This window comes from Pyrgilauda ruficollis, unplaced genomic scaffold (assembly GCF_017590135.1).
Source record: "Pyrgilauda ruficollis isolate IOZ18807 unplaced genomic scaffold, ASM1759013v1 scaffold2, whole genome shotgun sequence".
NCBI lineage: Eukaryota > Metazoa > Chordata > Aves > Passeriformes > Passeridae > Pyrgilauda > Pyrgilauda ruficollis.
The window spans coordinates 356,943-378,009 of record NW_024519206.1 but is presented as its reverse complement, the minus strand read 5'-3'; the positions used below and the strand labels follow the sequence as shown (position 1 = coordinate 378,009).

Below are 21,067 nucleotides of genomic sequence, written 5' to 3'. Positions count from 1 at the left end.
ATGTAATCTTGCTTTGTCTTACATGTGATTTTCAGAATTAACAGATGCACTATCAGTTTTACAATATAACACATTTGTTAAAAATTTAATTGGTGAATAGTTTATTTCTAATATATAATTTTTGCTTTCATAACAGCTATGGGCATTCTTATTACCTCTTACAAAGAAAATGTGAATTAGGCTATTTATTCAAGCAAATTATCTCTCTTGTTAAAAAGGGTATTAGGCTATATTAGACCACAAGTACTAAAGAAAACCTTAGCTCTCTTCAGCTTTCTACGCCTTTTACACTCCCTTTATATCTTAGATAGCACTTCAAGAAACCATATTTTGGAAAAAAAACCAAACAAACATTTCTTCCATTATTTTTTTCTTTTTATTTCCCTCTTTTTTTCTTCTCTGGCAAAACAAGTTCAGTGTTCACTAGTAAATGAGGCACTCAGCATAAGTGAGCAATGGAAGTACTTTATAGACTTATTTCTCACTGGTGGATCCATTTCTATGTTAAATATGTTTATAAGCTCAAACAAAACATAATTCCACTGATCTACCAAATATAATACCTGATATCATTTGTCTGAGTTTTGGCTTTTTCCATCCTTAGTTCGGAGAGGAGAATGAATTGCACAGTTCACTCAGCAAAAACTTGAGGATTTCTTGAGGACAAATACAGATGCATTCAAATGGATGACTGCGTGTTACAAATAAGTTTTACTTTTTATTTTAGATAGGAGGCTACTTTGTTAAAAACAAAAATTAAGGAGAGTTGAGTCTTATTAGGTACTGAATTGGACCATTTATTAATATTACATAAGCAACCCTTCTGTTCTTTTTGAAATACAGACTATCCCCAGAAAGGAATTTCATAGCTTTAGTCACATTAGAGCCTCATGGGACATTAATAAAGCCCTCAGAGAATGATTTTCAAATATGTCAAAGGACCTTGCAACTTTAAGCATGTGTCAGAGCACACAAATATGCAAGACACATTCAGATGGTCCCTTTGAGGATCTATTGGCATGCTCAGTGTACTACTTGTCAAAGTACACGGAGTCCAGCTGCAGAGAGCCAGCGTTAACCCCCTGCTGCACTGCAGAGCCTCCCGTGGGACCTGTCGGAGCCACACAGATCCTCCAGCACACAGGTGCTCAGCCCTTCTTTGCCTGAATCCTCACCTTCCCTAATGACCAGAAGCAGCTGCCTGGGCACCTCTCTAAGCCAGGGCTCCCCCAGCTCAGTGCAGGAGTGCAGCTGGGCCGGCACTGAGGCCAGCTGAGGGCTACATAGCTACGTACAGAAGTAGTCCAAGAAAAAATCTTCACAATTGATTCTCAGAAAAAGAATTTATGTGTCTATTTTGCTAGCAAAGCTTGCACCCTACAGCATAGGCCACAGCTGTTTGCATCCTTGACTCACAGCTCTTATCCCTAAGTCATGGCAGGTAGGGCGAAGCTGAGACTTGATCTTTTTCATTCACCAAACAAATGCAAGGTTTGAGTCAAATAATTTAAAATCATGCCAGATTTTTAAAAAGCAAAAACTGTTCTGGCTAGAGGAAAATACAAAAGAAAGTGAAAAACATCATCTCGGTGTTTTTAAAGGCAGTATGTATAAATTGCAGCATTCTGAATGGTGCTTCATAGAAGAATGTAAGCAAAGGGTCATAAACAACAGGAGCAAAGTTTATTTCATTTCATGCATTTCTTTTCTTTACAATTTCACCCACAAATTGTAAAACCTGTTGTTCCCACAGCTCTAATTAGGACAGTTAGTTATGAGGCAGTTTAAGAATTGAATTGGGGCCCCTGCAAATTAAATTGCTGCTTTTAAGTACCAAATTGATGGACAGTCCAAGAGACAGGTCAGACAAGTCTGTCTGATGCACAGACCCTGAGACCAGGGTCTCCTGTTGGATGTCTTAGGTGTTCTGCTCTGATCCCACCTTTTGTTAAGGGAGAACAGCGTGTGGACCTACTGCAAGACCTGTGGAACAGACCTTTCTGATTCTGTATTTGTATTATGGGTCTCACTCTGCAAGTACAGAGCGAACACACTGCCATTGCATGGATAATACATTAAAGACTTTGAAGTTGCCAGGTACAGCAATAAAGGAACAGATATAAAACCTCAAAGAGAATTTCACTATGAGTAATATATAAATATCAAAAATCTATTTTCAACATGAAATATACAAGTCCACTGTCCAAATGCTTCATGGAACATTCTTCAGGAAATTGAAGAACAATAATAAAACAAACTGGCACTGACTATTTGCATGAAGGAAATACTGAGAACAACAGATAGGTTTATAGCTACCTTTTATAATAACCCTTCATAAAGTATTTTGAAAAATACCTTCCAGGTTCTAATCTGATTAGAAACAGACTCCTCCTCAATGCTTTTCTATAGCATAAATAAGCAGCAATTACTTTGAAAAGTACGCTACCCTTGCTCTCTGTGCTTCTATGTCTTTCCCTCCTATTTTCTCTTTGAGAGAGGAAAACTGAAACAGTTCAGCTGGATGTTAAAACCCATAAAATGGATGGAAAAGAGAGTGCTGTAAGACATGGAAGACAGAATACTCAGAATGGTATTTTAGAAATTGTACATAAATTTTCTGAGAAGAGGGTGCAGGATTCATATTAAAGGACAAGAAGAGGCTGAGGTGTCTATTTTGTACATCCAGAGTGAATACAAACCTTTTATTTCCAAGATATTGATGTTTTGCTTAGTTTGTTTCAATTACTTGGTTTTTTTAACAGATGAATAAAAATTCTTCCAACACAATGGCTTTGGCTGCTAACACTTCTAACAAAAGAGAGACAGTGTGCATATTTGGAACTGGAGATTTTGGACGAGCTCTGGGGCATAAGATGATTCAGTCTGGCTACCCAGTGGTGTATGGAAGCCGAAGCACCCAGATATCCAACCTGATTCCCAAGGATGCAGAGGTGTTGGGCCACGCAGAGGCAGCGCAGAAAGCTGCCGTCATCATTATAGCAATCCAGAGGCAGCATTACAACTTTCTTACACCACTAGCAGAGGTTCTCCGTGGAAAAGTCTTGGTGGACATAAGCAACAACTTGAAACTAAACCAGTATCCTGAATCGAACGCGGAGTACCTGGCTCAGCTGCTGCCCGGCAGTAAGGTTGTGAAAGCCTTTAACACCGTGTCAGCCTGGGCCTTGCAGTCGGGCACGCTGGATGCAAGCCGGCAGGTAAGGCTGAGCAACGGGGACTTCCTCTGTCACAGAGCTACACATCACATGGCTTCTTCTCAGCTACACAAAACACACCTGGGTCAGCAGAATTAGGCAGAGTTGAGATGGTGTTTTCACTATAATCTCTCATTTCAAACTAAATGTGAGCTAAAATTTACCTTGGATTTTTAATATGGCATAATAGTGAATTATAAGAGCTTGCCTCTGAACTCAGAAAGACATTTAGAGACACCAGAGAAGTAAGAGAAGAAAGATAGCAGAGCTACAAGAACGACAACAAATCAGGAGTGTTACATCTGTTGGTCATCAGAGGAGTAAAGTTAAACAGAAATGAGATAGGAGGGATTTTCACAGCAAGAGTAAAATGAAGAAAGCAAAACAAGGGAGGCAAGGGATGTGATAGGGCAATGAGTATTGGCAAAAGAAGTATGCTGAAAGATGAATAAATAAATAAATATTTTTTTTTTAAATCATCGTCACCTAAGTTTGACACAGCATCAGTGTGTGCAAAATGTTTTAACCTCCTCAACCACAGGCCAGCAGGCACAGAGCTGGCCATAGGAAACAGATAAATCATTTATTATGGCCCTATTTTCTGTCACTTCAAAGGACAGTGCTCTTGTACAAGACATGAAATCATCCAGCTACTCAAATCATTGCTAACTTTGTTCTCTGCTGCCAGATAAATGGTTTTGGCTAGACACCGAAGGGCTTCCAAGCCTAGGTTCTATAAACCTTCACCATCTCAACAAAAGCAGAAATTGCCCCCTTTCTCCCAGGTCCAAAATGACTATATTGTCCTACACACTCACAGAAAAGATGATTTCTTCACTATTTTACTAGACCTGGAAAGAACTAATATCTACTTTTGTGACAGACAAATCGTGTTTTAAAGATCTCTGTCCTCACTTCCCTGGAGTATTTATGGACTACTATTTATGCTACCACTATAGCAGCAACTGAAAATTTTGCTCTTACTTATTGCTATTGAAAATTTTGCTTCAATTTAGTCCTATAAAATCTTGTGCTTACAAGCTACTTGCAGATCTTCAGAGAAGTATGTCAAGTCTTCCACTCAAAAACATATACTAAGCCTGTTATATATTATTCTTTCCAAATATAAAATTTTGCCACTTGAAACAATCTTCTTCCCTAAAGTAAACAATTATATTCAAAGTTCTTTGACTTATTTGCCAAAAGTACCTATAGGGTACTTTTTTGCCTATATTAATTAAGGTCAGCAATAAGCCAAGTAAGTAAAGCAGCAGCCCAGGAAGCTTGTGCTTCCATATCCAGGCTTGTGCATCCATTTCCAGGCAGGATGGCAGTAGAGAAAGTCACAAAAATTTGTAAAAAAATAAACTTCTGTTTGTTTTTGTCTGCAGGTGTTTGTCTGTGGAGATGATGTGGAAGCTAAACAAATGGTCATGAATATTGTTCGTGCACTGGGTCTCACTCCACTAGATAAGGGATCCCTCTTGGCTGCTCAGGAAATAGAAAATTACCCTCTGCAACTCTTTCCAATGTGGAAGTTTCCCATCTTTTTGTCCCTTGGCCTAACTGCATTCTTCTTCTTCTACTGTGTGGCTCTTGATATAATTTACACTTATATTTATGAAAATAATAACTTTTCATTTTTTATTGCAATTACCATTCCAAATCGGGTCTGCCCTGTAATGGCACTCATCCTTCTTGCCTTGGTGTATCTGCCTGGTATATTTGCTGCAATTATTCAGTTATACAGAGGTACCAAGTACCGCCGTTTTCCAGACTGGCTGGACAAATGGATGCTGTGCAGGAAACAGCTTGGTCTAATAGCCTTGGCATTTGCTTCCCTGCATGCTGTGTTCACTCTTGTTACTCCATTGCGCGCCTTCGCAAGTTGGAGAACTGGCAAAGGAATCATCTCACAGGTAAGTTTTGTTCCCTGCTCTAAGTCTTCCTTTCTTCTGGCCCTGTTAAAATTAGACCATCTACCTGAAGCTTCAGAAATCCATGTGGACAGTCCAATGTTCTTTAAAATATTCCTAGCTTTTCTTTCTTTTAGACATTGATATATCTACATTTTATTGATATTTTGTTGAGCTGAGGGGATTTCTGGCCTCAGCCTTCCTCCTAGATAGTTGACATATTGATAAAATAATCAGGGAAAATGTAAACACTTTTTCTTCATATACTTTCAGGAATATAATATATTATGAATTTCTAATCTTACTTAATAAAGGATCACATATCTCTCTTCAAAAGGTCTACAGAACAGTGAAATATGTACCTCAAATACAGTTAATGACCTATATGTCATATAATTCCTCTCCTGTTTTTTGATCAGGCATTCAAAGTAAATCTCTGATGATCAGAGAGTTAATGTATAACATTTATCTCCTACTTACCTGTAAGAAAACTTTTTCTCCTAATTGGCGCTAAAAGTGATATCGCTAAAATACACCTGGTCTTCTTTTCTTCAGGTACTAAACAATAAAACAGAACCACTCGACCACACTAATGCCTGGCTTAGTGACTCTTATTTGGCTTTGGGAATTTTAGGATTTTTTTTATTTGTCCTTCTGGGAATAACTTCCTTGCCTTCAGTCAGCAACAATGTCAACTGGCGAGAATTTCGATTTGTTCAGGTAAGAAGACCATCTCTAAAAAAACCTTCTTCTAAAAAACACCTCCTTCCCATATCAATAGTGGCTATGGGCAGGTTTACTAGAGACTTCTCCATTATTATCTCCAAATGTGCATTATCCACCATCACACAGTGAAAAAAACATCTACATGGCCACACAGTTGTAAAAACTCACAACTGCTCTGATGGCTGCTTATGGTACAGTTGGGATTACTGCATTAACAAGAGAAAGCTGGGAAGATGTGAGCTCCTAAATAAAAAACAGAAAACTGACTTTGACATCAAATTCCACAATTGTACTAAGTGACAAAATAATTTAGCCATTTTATTGGGTTAATTTTTTTTGGTTCACAAGATAATTCAGTTAAAATGGATCTGAAAATTACTTTATAACTCAAATCTTCTCAATGCCAAGCATCTAAAGAGAATCTGCAATTTCTGCAGACTGTAAAAACTGCTGTGACTATAAACAGGCTGCCCGTGGTAACACTATAATCTCAGCTCTCCATTTGGAGGAAGTTTGGTGCAAGCTGCCGTGCCTCTGCAGGAGCTGGGCTGGAGGGGAGGGGAGGAAAGAGAAGGGGAAATTACTATCAATGAATGTTTTATCAAGGAAAAAAACTTGCACAGTATGATACTTCTGGATGGATTAGCACTAGAGCATAAAAAAATCTTTAATCTCTCCACTGAATGTCAGCGTTTTCTCTGCTTTGTCACAAATATGACAGCCACTAGGCAGTATGTGTGAGCTAGGAAAAATGATAAGGGTTATTGATGCAGAAAAAACCAAACTATTTAATCTATATCCATTTTAATTGATTTTTTAAAAAATAATAAAGCCTTTATGCTATAGAAAACAGTTTCACCAGTAAGCAAGTTGGCACAAATCTTACTTTGTCCTTAAATTTACATTTGTTCTGGTTTAATTTATTGTTTTAACTTCCATTTCTTTCCTTTTTTTTTCCTTCCTTCTCCTTTAGTCCAAACTGGGATATCTGGCACTGATTCTGTGCACTGCACACACACTGGTTTATGGCGGAAAATGGTTCCTGAGCCCATCAGCGTACAAGTGGTATCTTCCAGACATCTATATCCTCTCTCTCATTGTTCCATGTGCTGTACTGGTTGTAAAATTTGTGCTGATATTTCCTTGTGTAGACAAACCACTCACACAAATTCGGCAGGGCTGGGAGAGAAATCCCAAATACTCAGAACAGTCAAATTACATTATCAACAAGTCTGCTGTATAATTAGACTACACTGTATTATTAAAAAAAATATTATGAGAGCACATAAAAATGAAGTCTTAAGCCTACTCCATCTGGAAAGGGAGAGAAAAAGTGAAAACTTGGCCAGGCTCTGTATAAAACAAAGCCACCCCATTGACAAGCTTTAAATACAAATGAGGCCAGTGAGTTTCTGCACCCCAGGCATGCTTTCACGCAGGTGCAGACCCTCTACTTCGCTTTGTTCATTTCCCCTTGGCTATTTACCCACCATCCTGAGAAGGGTACGTGAGAAGTAGGTGGTGTTCCATATCCTTCTTCTGTTGTCCTGAACTCCTCCAGAGCTGAGCAGAATCACAGAAACCTTTGACAGTGTTTGCTCCTCTTTCTTATCCTGCCCATCAGGACTCAGCTCTACGTGCACCTACACATATCCACAGAGATCCATATGCACACCTGCATGAGTTTCCACACATTTCCCTGTTTCTAACCCCAGAAGCCACCAGCACCAACAGAACAGGTGCATGATGGATGCTAGCTAAGGAACAGAGCTTTGCCTCCTAGCATTGTTTATCTGATCCAAGGAGAGAGTGATGTTGATGCCTTAGAATAGTTGAGTAAAGATTTGTTTGGTTTGTATACAGGAACCCTGATGTTCAAAGTGTGTGGGTCAAGGACTGCTGAATCTTTGCTTGTACTGCTCTACCAGAAATTCAGGGGCAAGGGGAAGGAGTAGAGATCAAAATGGCAGAGATGTGAGAAATGCTTACAAGCCTCAGCTTTTCAAGTATAGGCAAAAAATGATCTGTGATTTTTTTTTTTTTTTTGTATAAGCAGTGAGTTGTAAGAAAATAAATTGAAGAAAAATCCTTTTATTTGAGGGGGTATATGTCATAGTCATATCTCATTAAGATAATGCTGTTGATTTTGCAAAAAATAAATCATTGGATGTGATATTACAGAAATTCTATGAAAATACACGTTTTAAAGACAATAAAGAAATTTTTTTTACACTGTTGAGATCTGTTATAATTTTGGGAACCTGTTCTACTAAGATGCAGCTGCTGGTGTGCTCAGTTGCACAAAGGTGTTGGGAAGCCTTGGAAAAAATAATAAAATAGGATCCTGTCTTCAGCCAGCTGCCTGGACTTGTCTTCCCCCATCTTTGTTTGCTTTTTGGATGCTCGCATAAGCAGATTTTTGCTTAGTCGTCCAAGTAGGCTGAGGATGTTGGGGAAAAACAGGTTCCAGCTGGGATGGTGACTTCCTGTTAAATTGCAAACAGACGATCCAACAGTCTCCTTTGGACTGGAGAAAAAAGAAAAGAATAAAATGTGCTGGTTTTATAGGAAGAAAACTGCATACTATTTTTTTACCTCTCTGCTGCTCTCCCTGTCCATACAAAGAACACTCACATACATGAAAGTATAAGCATGCTACATAGTATAGCTAGCTGTGCTTTCAACCTAGCATCATCAAGCCGCTTTAAAAAATAAAATAAAAAAAAACCCAAAACAAAAGAAACAACTATCTGAACAATAGTTCTGAAAACATTTCTCAACAATGGAGTCTTTTTTAATTCTGGGCAATACACCCTCTCTTCATGTCATCCTCTGTCCCATAATCTGTTCTTTATGCACAAAAGAATGGTAAAGTAGTCTGGAACATCAGCAACTGACAGAGCCAGATTTCTTAGAAAGAATTCTGGCACCAAGTACTCTTACTAACCAGCACTGGGGCATATGTTATAGTCGTCCTAAACTGATACACATATGTTGATCTAAGTCTTTACAGAAGTTTTTCTTGACCTGTGCCATGATGGAGTAGTACTATACTTCAAGCTGCTTTCAGTGATTTTCCACAGAATCATTTATTGCAGAAGGGATCAGGTATAGACTCAACAGGCCCAAGTCACAACACTGTTGTGAGGATGCCTGTAACACCTCCCTGGAGGAGAGATGGAAGCAGCGGAAAGAGAGGATGAAAACAAGACAGAACAAGAGAGAAAGAGAGAGAGATTGTCTTTGCATGAGTACAAAGGGACAGACAAGAGCAGAAAATAAGTAGCAGCAGTCTAAATTAATATCCTCTAGATTTGCCATTTTGGTGGTAGATTCTAGTCTCAGTGACATGTACTCCTGATTTATGTTATTACCAGTAGCAACAGTTCCAAAGCACTGACATATACTGGGTTTTGATACTACTTTATAAAGTATTTATTCTTGAGGTTTCTGCCTCTCTCCCAGTACAGATTTAAAAACCTGCCCTTCCCCTCTCACAGATGAGCCTGTGGGTTGGAGTTTAAACTCCAGCAGCCACGGCAAGTCCCATTTAAAAGCTGTGCTTTATGAAATACAAACACTGCAAGTGCTCTGCATCTTTTTCTCCAAGCGAACAGGCTCCTTTGTGTTTTCTGAGGGCCTTGTGTTAAAAGAGGCCAAACCAAGTCTCCTTTAGCCTCACCGGGAACCAGCACAAAGTTACCATGGCCTGACTGAATGCTGCTTTGTACACTCACTCACAGCCAATCCATAGTCCCAAACACCCACAGAACTGTCCTTCTGCAGGCAAGACAAAGGAACTTCTTTGGGGATGGATATCACGTTGTTTTGTCAAAGGAAAACAGACCAAGATGTACTGGAAATGCAAAGCAGCTGGGTACGATTTGCAATTTGCTGTTTACTCCAAGGATAAAGTGCCAATATTGGCTGTGTACAAACCAAGGAGGAGATGCTGTTTGCTTGCAAAGGGGGTGTACAGAAGCTCTCAGGAGCAGATCCAGAGCTCTTGCATCTGAACTCGGCAGCAGGTGCTTTGTTGACTTTAGTAGGTAATAGGTCAGATCTTCAACACTCACTTCTGCGTGAGGAATTTCATGTCCTCTTCATATCCTCTTGTACTTGGGCAGCTGAGGAGGATTTGATTTACAAATTTACTTCCTGAACATGGTAGAGAAAAAAAATTCAGTAATCATACTGGTAGTGAAAGTATTCGGTGGTAGTATTTTGAAAACAATAGCCAGTGCCAGGAAACTTGTTGGTAACTTGTATGCATTACTCATGGCTGATTTTATTTTTTTTCCTTTTATGTACTGACAAAGCCTGGTGAAAAAGGAGATCAGAAGGATCATGAAAGGAATTTTGGAAAGAGTGTTTTCCATATGGTTCCCAGAAGCCAAGAAAAGCTTTTATATATGTATATACATAATGCCATTCAAAAAACTCCTGCAGGAATAAAGCATTGATTCTTAGATCTACTTCTAAATCAGAGTCAACACCTAGAAAATACAAATTGCAGCATTTTAAATAAACGGTCACATGGATATTGTCACAGTAACAAGTTTGGGATTCATTATATAAGAAAGTTTTATTCTGATACACTACAGCACAGTGGGATAGACAGCATAGTGTGGGTAGACCTCTACATCCTTCGTGATAGGGTTAATTTAACTCTGCCTCTTTGTTATACCCGGGGAATATCTATTTTAACCAAAAAGTATACTTATTAGTGAAAATAAAGTATTTTAATTAATTAGATTTCCTTGAAACAAAATGGGATTTCTGACACACACTGGCCCCAGGGGATGCAGCTGACACCACAGATACTGCTGGATCCTGAACCATGGAGATCTGAGCAATTCCCTTCAGGTCCACCACACTGCGCACTGAAGTCCTGAGATCTTCAACTTATTTTTGCTCTGCAACACAGCCTTCTGTCAGGCTTCTCTGCTTTATCTAACAGTCACCTTTCACTCCAAGACATGACACTTTTGTGACCCACTCTAAAAAAGCCCCTTTATTCCTGTATGTCAGGCTTTTGCAGCTTCACTCTTGTCAACTCCTACCAGACAGAAGATTTTGCAAAAGCATCTTTTGTTTCAAATGCTGCTGAGCATGTTGGATTCATTAGCCCAATTCAAGAACTAGTGAATACTATGAACACTCACAGTAGCTATGTAACCCATGTTTGCCTGTTCTTCCTTCTTATGATTAGCATATTTAATAAGCATTCAGTGTACCAATAATAACCTAAACATGGTCTCTCTCCCACACAATTTGGAAGCTTTTCTTTCCTACAGAGATTATTTTTTTCATCTGCATTATACAGATATTTGTTGTGGATCTCCATTTGTATCACTAATTCCTGAGTAACATGAATGATTTTCTCCCTTGAGGAAGCTGACATTCCTCAAGATATAATTTTTATCTATCACCATGGAAAACTACACATCTCTTATTCTTGCACATTGCCTTAACATTCCTGACTCTGGGTACCCAAACTGACATAAATATTAGCTCTGGCAAGACTAGACACCTACAGATTCCTTTCTTATAAGCAACCTCTGTGCTACAAGAAAAATACACTACAGAATCTTTACAGGACATGCACAGACCTCAGAGAACTGCATGAAACTGAGCTACCTTAGCTAGTTTATTTCCAAATGCTGCAAGCCAGAAGTGATAAAATTTGTTCATATGTCTTCATAAAAATCCTCTATTCATGTCTCTGTTTTTGCTTCCACATCCAGATTTGCTTATTATTTGAGATACATTCCCTCCACTGTGCTTCTCTTCACATGTGCTCAGATTTAAACTAGGAATAGCTTAACTACAGTCAGTAGACTCAAGATAGTAGCAACAGTAGTAGTAACAGTGCAGAGGCCTTTTCTAGTTTGCTAGCTATCCATTAAATTTTTGCTCCAGTTTTATGGAAGATGGCAAAATGTAGTCTTTAGAAACCTCTCTTCAAGAGCCTTCAGAAAATAGATAAATGAAAATTGAAAAAAATATAAATTACTGTAATATGGTAACCATTACAGCACACAAGTGGTTGAACACCACTAGACCAAACTAGAATATCCCAAAAAAAAATGTTTGGGGCATATTATCTATGAAAGAGTGTTGGCATCAAAGGGGGGAGGTATTTTTAAAGAAACATACTGGAGAAAAGTATATGGAACAAAATTAAAAGGCTATTAGAATGAATGAGAGAGAGAGAAGGAAATAAGGACGAGGATGAAAACCTGGTTTTCTTCTCTCCTACTGGCTCATGGAAAAAAAAATACGCACTTTTGATTGCAATTATAAATCAAATTACCAATTATTTCAGTACTTTGTAAATAACTAAATGAATAATTTGATCTTGGCTGCCCTGAAGTTCAAACTACCCTTTAGGATCCCACCATAGCCTTCTTCCCCCGTCCAAACAGGTACAAATATGCATCTTTTCTCATCCTTTACAACAACCATTCGAAAGGTAGCTGCCACTCCACACCACACCATGCACGGCTGAGCAGCAGCAGTAGCAAACCCCACTGTGCTTCAAGCACAGGGCTTGCATGTCTTAGTATCAAATATAGTTGGAAGAACTCTTTCCTTGGGGTAAAAAAACCAGAAAAGATGCTACAGCCCAACTGTACAGGCTGAGGACAGATTGCTTAATGTACTGCTCTTTTTCAATGCAAGACACTGCCATCTTCATTTTATAGTTAAAGAAGCAAAATCAAACATAGAATCTCACTGAAGAAAGAATAAATCATTCACACAGCATGAAAACCGGAACTAAAAGAAATCCTACAGTACTTGGTGATGAAGACAAGTGAGAGCTGGGCAGGGTGAGCAGGAGCTGAAGAGGTGACTGGAAGGGTAGTCCTTTCCCCTCCCCATTTTTCTAGTGATGAACCAGAGCTCTGGGAGCAGTGGAACAGGACAGATGCAGTGTTGTTGTCATTTAGAACTAGCCCAGGCAGTCAGAGGCGATGGGTGCAGAAGTAATTGCAGGGAATTATGCTAAATACATACAGGATTATAGTTTGTTTGTTTTTCTAGTAGCTTCTGTTTTCCAATCCCATAAGTAAAAACTGGAAACCAAATCCCATCTTTAATTGCATTGGTCTAAAGGTTAAACCTCAAGTCACACTTCAGAAACTCCAGTCTGTTCTTACTGGCAAGCCTGCCAAGCATTGTTGAGATAAGTAAACCAAGAACTTAGGGTACCCAATCTTACCTGAGGGATGCCTTCTGTCCAGTTACAGAAGTCTGGGAAGGATAAAGGGCCTAACTTGGAACAATACCAAATACCCAAGTATCACTGAATACTACTGAATAACTTCTAGCATCTCTTCTTCAAACACCCATGTTTCCTGGCAAAGCTGTCTTCCCTGTCCTTTGCAAAGAAGCTGACACTTAGATTCACACTAACTGTCTTCACAGACATATCCCGTTTCTTTAATGATCCCTGTGTCAGTGACTCATACAACATCACGGAGGAAGTCAGAGGCGAGGAGAGGAATTGGATTTCCTGAAGCTAAGGATAGTTCTCTAATTACGAGGAGCTTTACAGATTAGAAAGCCAGAAGGCAACCTTGTGATTAGCTATTCTCTCTTCCTGCAGAACACACGCTGTAGACACTGCCTAAATTAATTCCTCTTTGAATTATCAGGAGTTGTCATATTTTTTGGTTCACAGACCCGCTACAAATTTTCCAACAGTAATACAGATTGCTGTAAAGTTTAAGCTTCCTGACAACATGTAGTTTTATCCTAGCTACCATTTGTTATTGCTGGCAGGTAATCCATTAAAACAGGCTGCATTAAAGATATTCTGAAGGAACTGCTGAACTTGATTTAAACGTTAGAGAGCTCACCACAACTTCTGGCAAATTATTTTGACAGCTGATTACCCTCACTTCAATATATACCCTGGATTTTTTTTTTTAACTGTAGTATTCAGTAAACATAATTTATGATTTCCAAGATTTATCTGAAGTGTCCAGAATGGTGGCTATATATAGCCACATCTATTACTCCAGAGAAGAAAAGTTTGATTTAGACATATATATATATATATATATATATATATATATGGAGAAATATAAATTCTAGTGCTCCTACTGTGTATGTGGAAATTCAAACACACACTAAAATTTCATGGTGATGAAAGTGAAATATTCAATATATTTCAAATCAATTTTTTTTACACGTAATCAAGTAAAAAAGTAAAATATTAGCCATCAATGTAGATAATCTCAAACCTTACCATAATTTCACCAAAACCAATCCCAAATTCTAATAAATATTTGTTAATAACAGTGTGAAGACATCAAGGGTATTACCTGCAGGTTTACAGTTTTTGTAACCTACTCTGTTAAATTCACACGTAGAACAACTACCACATAAGCAGGTTCCTAGGGAGTGTCTCAGGAATTAGTTGAAGACCCACCATTACACATAACGAGTCTCAACAAACATAAAATCACTGCTGAAGAAATGTGCAAACCATAGTACCCTGGAAATCCGCAAGGAGGACAGAAAGAGATGGAAGAGATTTAATCAATGGTGCATTTTCAGCCACAACCCTATTGAACCCAGCTCTCTAGAAGGCGACTGTAGAGGAACAAAGACTCGTCACACTTCCAGCCCAAGGAAGACGTAGCCTGGAAAGCACCAGCTGAAAACCATTCACAGAGGGCCTACTAGAAAAGGTTATGAACCTTGTCCAAAAATGCTAAAGGAGTAGGAAAAAAGAGGGCAGGACAAAGATCTACCATGGTTTTGTGATTTTCAGATGCACAGAGACGAGAACTCCACTGCTGCAGAGAACAGTGGCTGCATACTGTTTCACACTGTGAAAAGGGACAATGAAGTCTCTGGAACAATCTCCATTAACACCAAAAATGTTGGAGTAAGAATGTTGTTGTAAGAATGTGAAAAAAATTTCTTACATCCACAGATTACAGTAATTTAATTTATTTATTTTAAAAAAATAGAGTTGAATGCAATAAAAAGTACACAGGTCACTATTCCACTGATGAAATGTCATAATCCAGTAACTGGAAAAGTGAGAAAATACAGTTTTTCTCTTCTATGAGACAGCAGGAAAAAACATAATCTGTACAAATATGCAACTCTGGGATTGTTTAACAATCCAGAGCACCAGGTGTGAGAAAAGCATACAGAGTATCACACAAGCTTTAGATAAAACCACAAGTGTACTTACGCAGCTTTGGCTAGGTTTAAAGGTGAAATTCTACTTAAATCATTCTACCCAGAGGCTGAGAGTGAAGAAACTTGTTCATTTCTTTCCAAGTTTAGGTATTTGACATCTGGCATTGTGCACTTATTTTCAAAGAACACACGTTAGGAAATATATGGCTCAATTACAACTTCTCTTTCTAAAGAAAAGAACATAAAGACTAATAAGCTGTAAATGTTTGGGTTAGGAGAAGTATTAGAACCATTTGAGAGACAAAACACCAATATCAAATATCATTATCCCAACACAAGAAGGAGACAACAGAAAAGCTTAGAGTTAAAACTATACAAATGAGATTAAAAACCTTCTGGATGTGCCTTGAAGACAAAACCAGTGGGGAAAAAATTCCCCATTGGTCAGATGATTATTTTTTAGTATGGGTGGATTCACTTTTGCAAACAGCAGGTCAAGCATGGATGCTTTAGTCAAGTTTAAATCACTAAGTTTAGCATAGGGACATCAGCATTAGATTAAATGTTAATTGCCTGTGTAATGCAGAAGGTTATACTGCATTGCAAAATCCTTGTTTATTCTTCTAAATAGGGGAAGGAGTGTATGAATGCTAACACCTGCATACCTTTTGGTTATTTTTCTGAGATTTTCTAAGAACAGACAATTGAAAAATCAATAATGTTGCTTCATCTCCTCTTTTGTTCTCCATACAGTTATGAGAGAAAAAAGTAAGTGAAGACTTTCTTAAGTAGGTCACTCTAGCACAAGCACAGAGTATGTGCAAATAAAGAGCCAAGAATTTTCCCCTTAGCTATCTGGAGAGAAATTTCAGTCCAAAAAGAAATGATCAGTCCAAACACTGTTTTGTCAGAGATGTGCCAGGAAAAACAGTAAAAATACCAGAAAATACAATAGCAATGACTTCCTAAGTAGGGTTGTTAAGTTTTTAGAAAACATGTAGCAATAAAATTGACTAATTCCATTCAGTCTGTTACACACAACAGAAGGAGCAAGCTAAGAAAGGATCACAGTGCTAGAACTAGGTTCAATGCTAATGTACTCTGGGAATGTGCCATAAATCCCAACCTTGGACTTAATAAAGGCTTAAATAAGATTACTTCTGCTGAATATTCATGCTGTAACTAGTTAAATTGTAGCAGTACTACCTAAAGATTTTACAAATTAAATAAATGGAAAGACTCACACGAAAAAAAACACCAGCCTTGTCTACAAGGAGGTAAAGAGGTACTGTTCAAAGGCAGACAGAACTAGAAGCATCTGACCACCCCTGACACCCTCAGCTACTGCAGCAGAAGAAAATCAAGCACCTCTCTTTGGTGCAAAATACTTATACCTAAGGTATATCTACAGTGAAGACAACTTTTAAAACCAGATCTTTCAGCCAGGATAATGACACCCCTTAACATGCCTCCATATTATGTTCCAGAGAGGAAAGGGCAGCACTTGTATATAATTTCTTTCTGACTGGTTTTATTAACAGAGTCCATGAGGGAAACAAAATAAAGCACTTAATCCATTCTCTTCTTGCACTCACAAACCTCCAGAGCAAGCAGCCTTATTTACTGCTCAGATAAAACAAGCCTGGCCACTTCAACAAGCATGAAGATAGATACCTGTGACCTCTGATCCCAGCTAGGTTTTCAGCAGAGACCTTTACAAGTCTGATTGCTGTGCAAAATAGGACTCTGCAAGTATAATGTGCCCACTGTGCCCACTACCAATGAATAACTGGGGCCCCTTAAGTCCAAGATGATGGTGGTCATGAACTATCATAAAACCATTTCACATGTCAAAACAACTGTGGCTGTGCCCTGAGCATATTTGTGGCTTTTTCAGACCATGTCTTTTAGGGCTTTTTTCCCAGTCTTCAATGTTTTGTTAGACTTCATGCCAAAACATGATGAGAACAGTAGTTCTGACCAATTTTTTTAAGTGTGTATTTGAAATACATCTGTGAAAGTCTGTGACAAAGACAATGCTTTGAAGTGTTAGATGTGGAGATATTGTGCTTAAGCTAAACTGTCAGAAAGACATTATTAGATATTAGCCAATACAAAAGGTGATGGAAACCATCTCACAAATGAACAAAGACACAAAACCTGTGGATGAAAGCAGAAAGGGAAAAGGATGGGAACATCCTGAGAGTTATATAAGAGCCCTAATCCAGAAGAATGTGGAGATGACTGTGCTTAAACAGAATGGGCTGCCACATTTGAGAGCAACTCCAAAATCCAGAACCTTGTTTTTATGTTTACTGCCACCAACCAACTGTTCTAACTTTTGTTTAAATCAATTTCAAATAAAATCCGAAAGCTTTTCTGTTAACTTGCGGAGTGCTCTTAGGCAGTTCAAGGCCAATTCATTCCTGGCTGTAACAGGTTAAGTATGCACAACACAAATGGAAACCACCAAGTGATTATTATCATCTGCAAAGATTCCAGGAACAGGTCAATTATATAAAAATAAGTATCAACTGGAAAGCCCTAAACATTTTGGAGCACAGAGTACAACAACTGAAAGCCTGCCTGGCCTATTTACCCTCTTGTTTTTCCGTAAGTCCTGTGCATGATTTTACAAACATTGTGGATGTTCTTACTTAGAGGTGATGTAGAACCTTTCATTTTCTTCATGAAAACTCAAATCATTTTACTGCAAGAATAAGGAATGATCAGCTATAATGTAATATTAACAATGTATGAAATGATCCAGCTGCAAAAGGACTGAGCAAGAAAGAAGCATCAATATGACAACAACAACAAAAAAAACCTGTACATCCTGCAAACATGAAGTAAGAACAAACAGAACATCATCAGCTCTCCTAATAGCCATGATGCCATGTTCTGAATTAAATATTATTATGCATACCTGGCAAGTGATTTCTGACTTTACTAATTATGACCTTATTTGTACATCATACTGACACCTTCTAGGTGAACAAAAAGATTGTTACACTTAACAAAGGGAGAAGAAATGTTCTCTCTGATGTAGTTCACATAAAATATGGCAAACTGGAATACTTTCAGTGGCAGATTTGTGGCTAATTTTAGAAATTACACTTCTCAACCAATCTAGTTATTTAGAACTCTGATATACAAACATTTTAATATTATCCACAATCTTCAGAATGGATTCTCAAACATACATGCATGAATATGTGTTAAATTTTTTCCAATAGAAAAACCTATATATAAACTCCTAAACCACTCTTAGATATTTTAAAAGGGACTTTTGGCACAAATAATTTCTTTAGGCTCAGGAATATTATGGCCCCTACTAGAGAGGAGTGCTGGGACCCAAGGAGCTGCTCCCGCAGCTGGTACCAGAGGCCTGTCTAGGTGAGTTCTGTTTCTGCCTATGGTAGAACTTATATTTGGATATTGTGAAAAACAGGTATAGGTTAGATAGCCAAGAAGCAAGAGCTGATGAGCCTGAATTAGAAGTAGCAGTGTGACATCTAGTGGGCTCTTCTTGGGACAGCAATAGGCTGACTCCTTTTTGGCAACTCATAAAGCTCACAGATCACAGAACACTCTGAGTTGAAAGGGACCCACAAGGACCATCAATTCCAACTCTTAAGTGAATGGCCCATACAGGGATTGAATTCATGACCCTGGCATTATTAGCACATGCTCTACCAACTGAGATAATAGGTTTAAAGAAACTGAACAAAAGGAGCAAAGAAGCTATACAAGGAACAAAGAAAATAGCCACAGACTATACAGGTGAGGAAAAAATATTTGCAAAAGCCAGAGGTGGAGCAAGAAGTTTCATGTTCAAGAAGTTTTGTGGTATTGCTTTCAGAGTGTACTCAAGTATGACTGACAGGAATTGAAAATATATCTCATGTTGGCCACTTGGGGATATGTGTTGCAATATTTGAGGCATTTTGAACACACATCCCATGCTTCAACAGAAGTATTAACCAAAACAAGCACCGAGAGGAGACATCATGATTAGGAAAGTGACTTTTCTCCACAGAGTGCGACACACCTTTCACTTCCAGTATGCTGAAACTTGGGATTCCCCCAAATGCTAAAAACTCCATTGCACCATAGGTCGTAGTGGGGCACTTAAAAACAAGTAAATAAAACCTAAACTTTATTTTCCAGGAGTTGTTTATTTCCATGTCCCTTATACTACATGAGTCATATGGAAACCAGCCCAAGACATTTCCCCAGAATTTGGCCAGTCTCTATGATTATGGAAATTACAGATCAGCAAATGGAAATGAATTCTGGTAGTACTGCACTGGGGTCAACTCAGTTTAAGCACTAGACTATGTAGAGAATAAACGCTATCTGCCTAGATTCTCAACAAATTTTGGAGCTAAGAATGAGAGCCCTAATGGACATCTGGCACCTCATGGGTGACAATCATAGAAGTCAGACACCTGAAGCATCATTTCTATGCTCTGTATGCTGGTTTTGTGCCCAGAAGTACTGCCCCTGAAGCACCGCTGAACTAGCCAGCTAGGAGCTCATTTCTCACGAATCACCAGTGGTGGTGCTGCAGAGCATAATGCCTAAATCGCCAGGAATATCCCTTTCGTAGCTGGCTACCCATGGCGCTGCTTCGGAAGAATAAGGTTTCACAGCAATTCCTTTCCATCTGCACCTGGGAGTTTTACAAGCCTTTGCTTACCATCCAGCTGGTACAGCAGAATCATAGCCTTTCAGAAGGTGAAGTAGCATAATAAATATTCTGATTTATATGAAAACATATGTGCTGACACATAGGATTGCAAAAAGTGTTGTACAGAAAGAATCAGATGCTTTATTGCTCAACTTGTTCTGTGCTTCAATCCTTTATACAGAGTTCATTTTCATATTCTGGCTTCTGTCCAGCAAAAACAGAGACCTGAATCCTGACCCCATGTTATTCAACAAAAATAACTAAAAGAGCTTGCATGGCTTGCTTTGGTTGTCATCAATCTGTTTTAAATTATCCAAACTCTTGGTATTGAAGGTTTTGAAATAAGGTATGTGGATGGTAAAGGAATAAAGATCAGTTGAGAAGTGATATGCAAAGCAAGCAGCATTGTAAAAGTCTTTTTCAAGTCACAGGCACGTATCACTGTTATCATCAGATATCTTTATATTGTAATTATATCTTTAGTTAAAGACCATCTTGGGAGCCATCTGACTGCAACATACCAGATCTAAGAAATTAATGTCATTACTGAAAAAGTGCATTTCAGCTTTTGTTCTGTAAAGAACTCATGCCTGGGGAATGCACAAACTGTTGTATTTATAATTAAATGGATGTGGTAGGTTGTGTCATTGCACAGCATTGAATAAAAGCTGAGTGTTAACCTCAAAAAATCTCAATATCAAAACCTCACTAGCTGTACCATCCACAATTAAGGTTATCTTGTTTTAGACCTTCAGTGATACTCTTACTGATGCCCAGGGAGTGATGAACAATTTCCACAACTCTGAACACAAGCGAAACAAAGAAGGGAATGAGTATGGAATAAAGGAGTTGGTCACCTCTGAACCATCTATTAAAGACGTAGCAGCTGAGAGGGAAAAGTCTGGTAGACAGATAAAGCAGAAAAACTGAGGTAGCTCAAACTGGATTACTAAAATCTATAGAAAATTTTGTTCTCCATATTCTCTGTATCTATAAAACAACAGAAATAACTTCCCCTTGCCCCCTATCCTTTCAAGTACATTATATGATGAATCCAGCATAAAACTTGGTTATTAAAGGAAATCCTGTACAAAATACTTGGCTACAGAACTGAGCATAAGTAATGTGCAGTAAGTAAAAAGTGAAAGGGTGGCATCAAAGACAAAAAAAAGTAGCAGAACACAGAAGTACCATTCCTTTGGGCACCAAGTCAGGCATTGTATTAAAGACATCTGGTCTGCATTATAAGTATTCTTCCACTGTTTAAAATTATGCCTCTTGTCAAGTATTGCAATTAAAAGGGTGAGGAGATTATTTCTTGGCCTTCCTTATGCAGTATACTTATTCTGAAA

General features: G+C 38.4%; 1 protein-coding gene across 1 annotated transcript; it reads left to right on the top strand.

The window, feature by feature from the left end:
• Positions 1-2,762: 2,762 nt before the first annotated feature.
• Positions 2,763-7,100, top strand: STEAP4 (STEAP4 metalloreductase). The gene is made up of 4 exons (XM_041466594.1): positions 2,763-3,218; positions 4,607-5,134; positions 5,687-5,851; positions 6,831-7,100. The coding sequence occupies exons 1-4, from the start codon at positions 2,763-2,765 to the stop codon at positions 7,098-7,100; spliced, it is 1,419 nt and encodes a 472-aa protein (XP_041322528.1).
• The last annotated feature ends 13,967 nt before the right edge of the window (positions 7,101-21,067 follow it).

Coding starts and splice junctions, on each gene's coding strand:
- STEAP4 (XM_041466594.1), top strand. CDS start 2,763: ATGAATAAAAATTCTTCCAACACAATGGCTTTGGCTGCTAACACTTCT. Junction 3,219..4,606: donor CGCTGGATGCAAGCCGGCAG/GTAAGGCTGAGC, acceptor TTTTGTCTGCAG/GTGTTTGTCTGTGGAGATGA. Junction 5,852..6,830: donor GAGAATTTCGATTTGTTCAG/GTAAGAAGACCA, acceptor CTTCTCCTTTAG/TCCAAACTGGGATATCTGGC.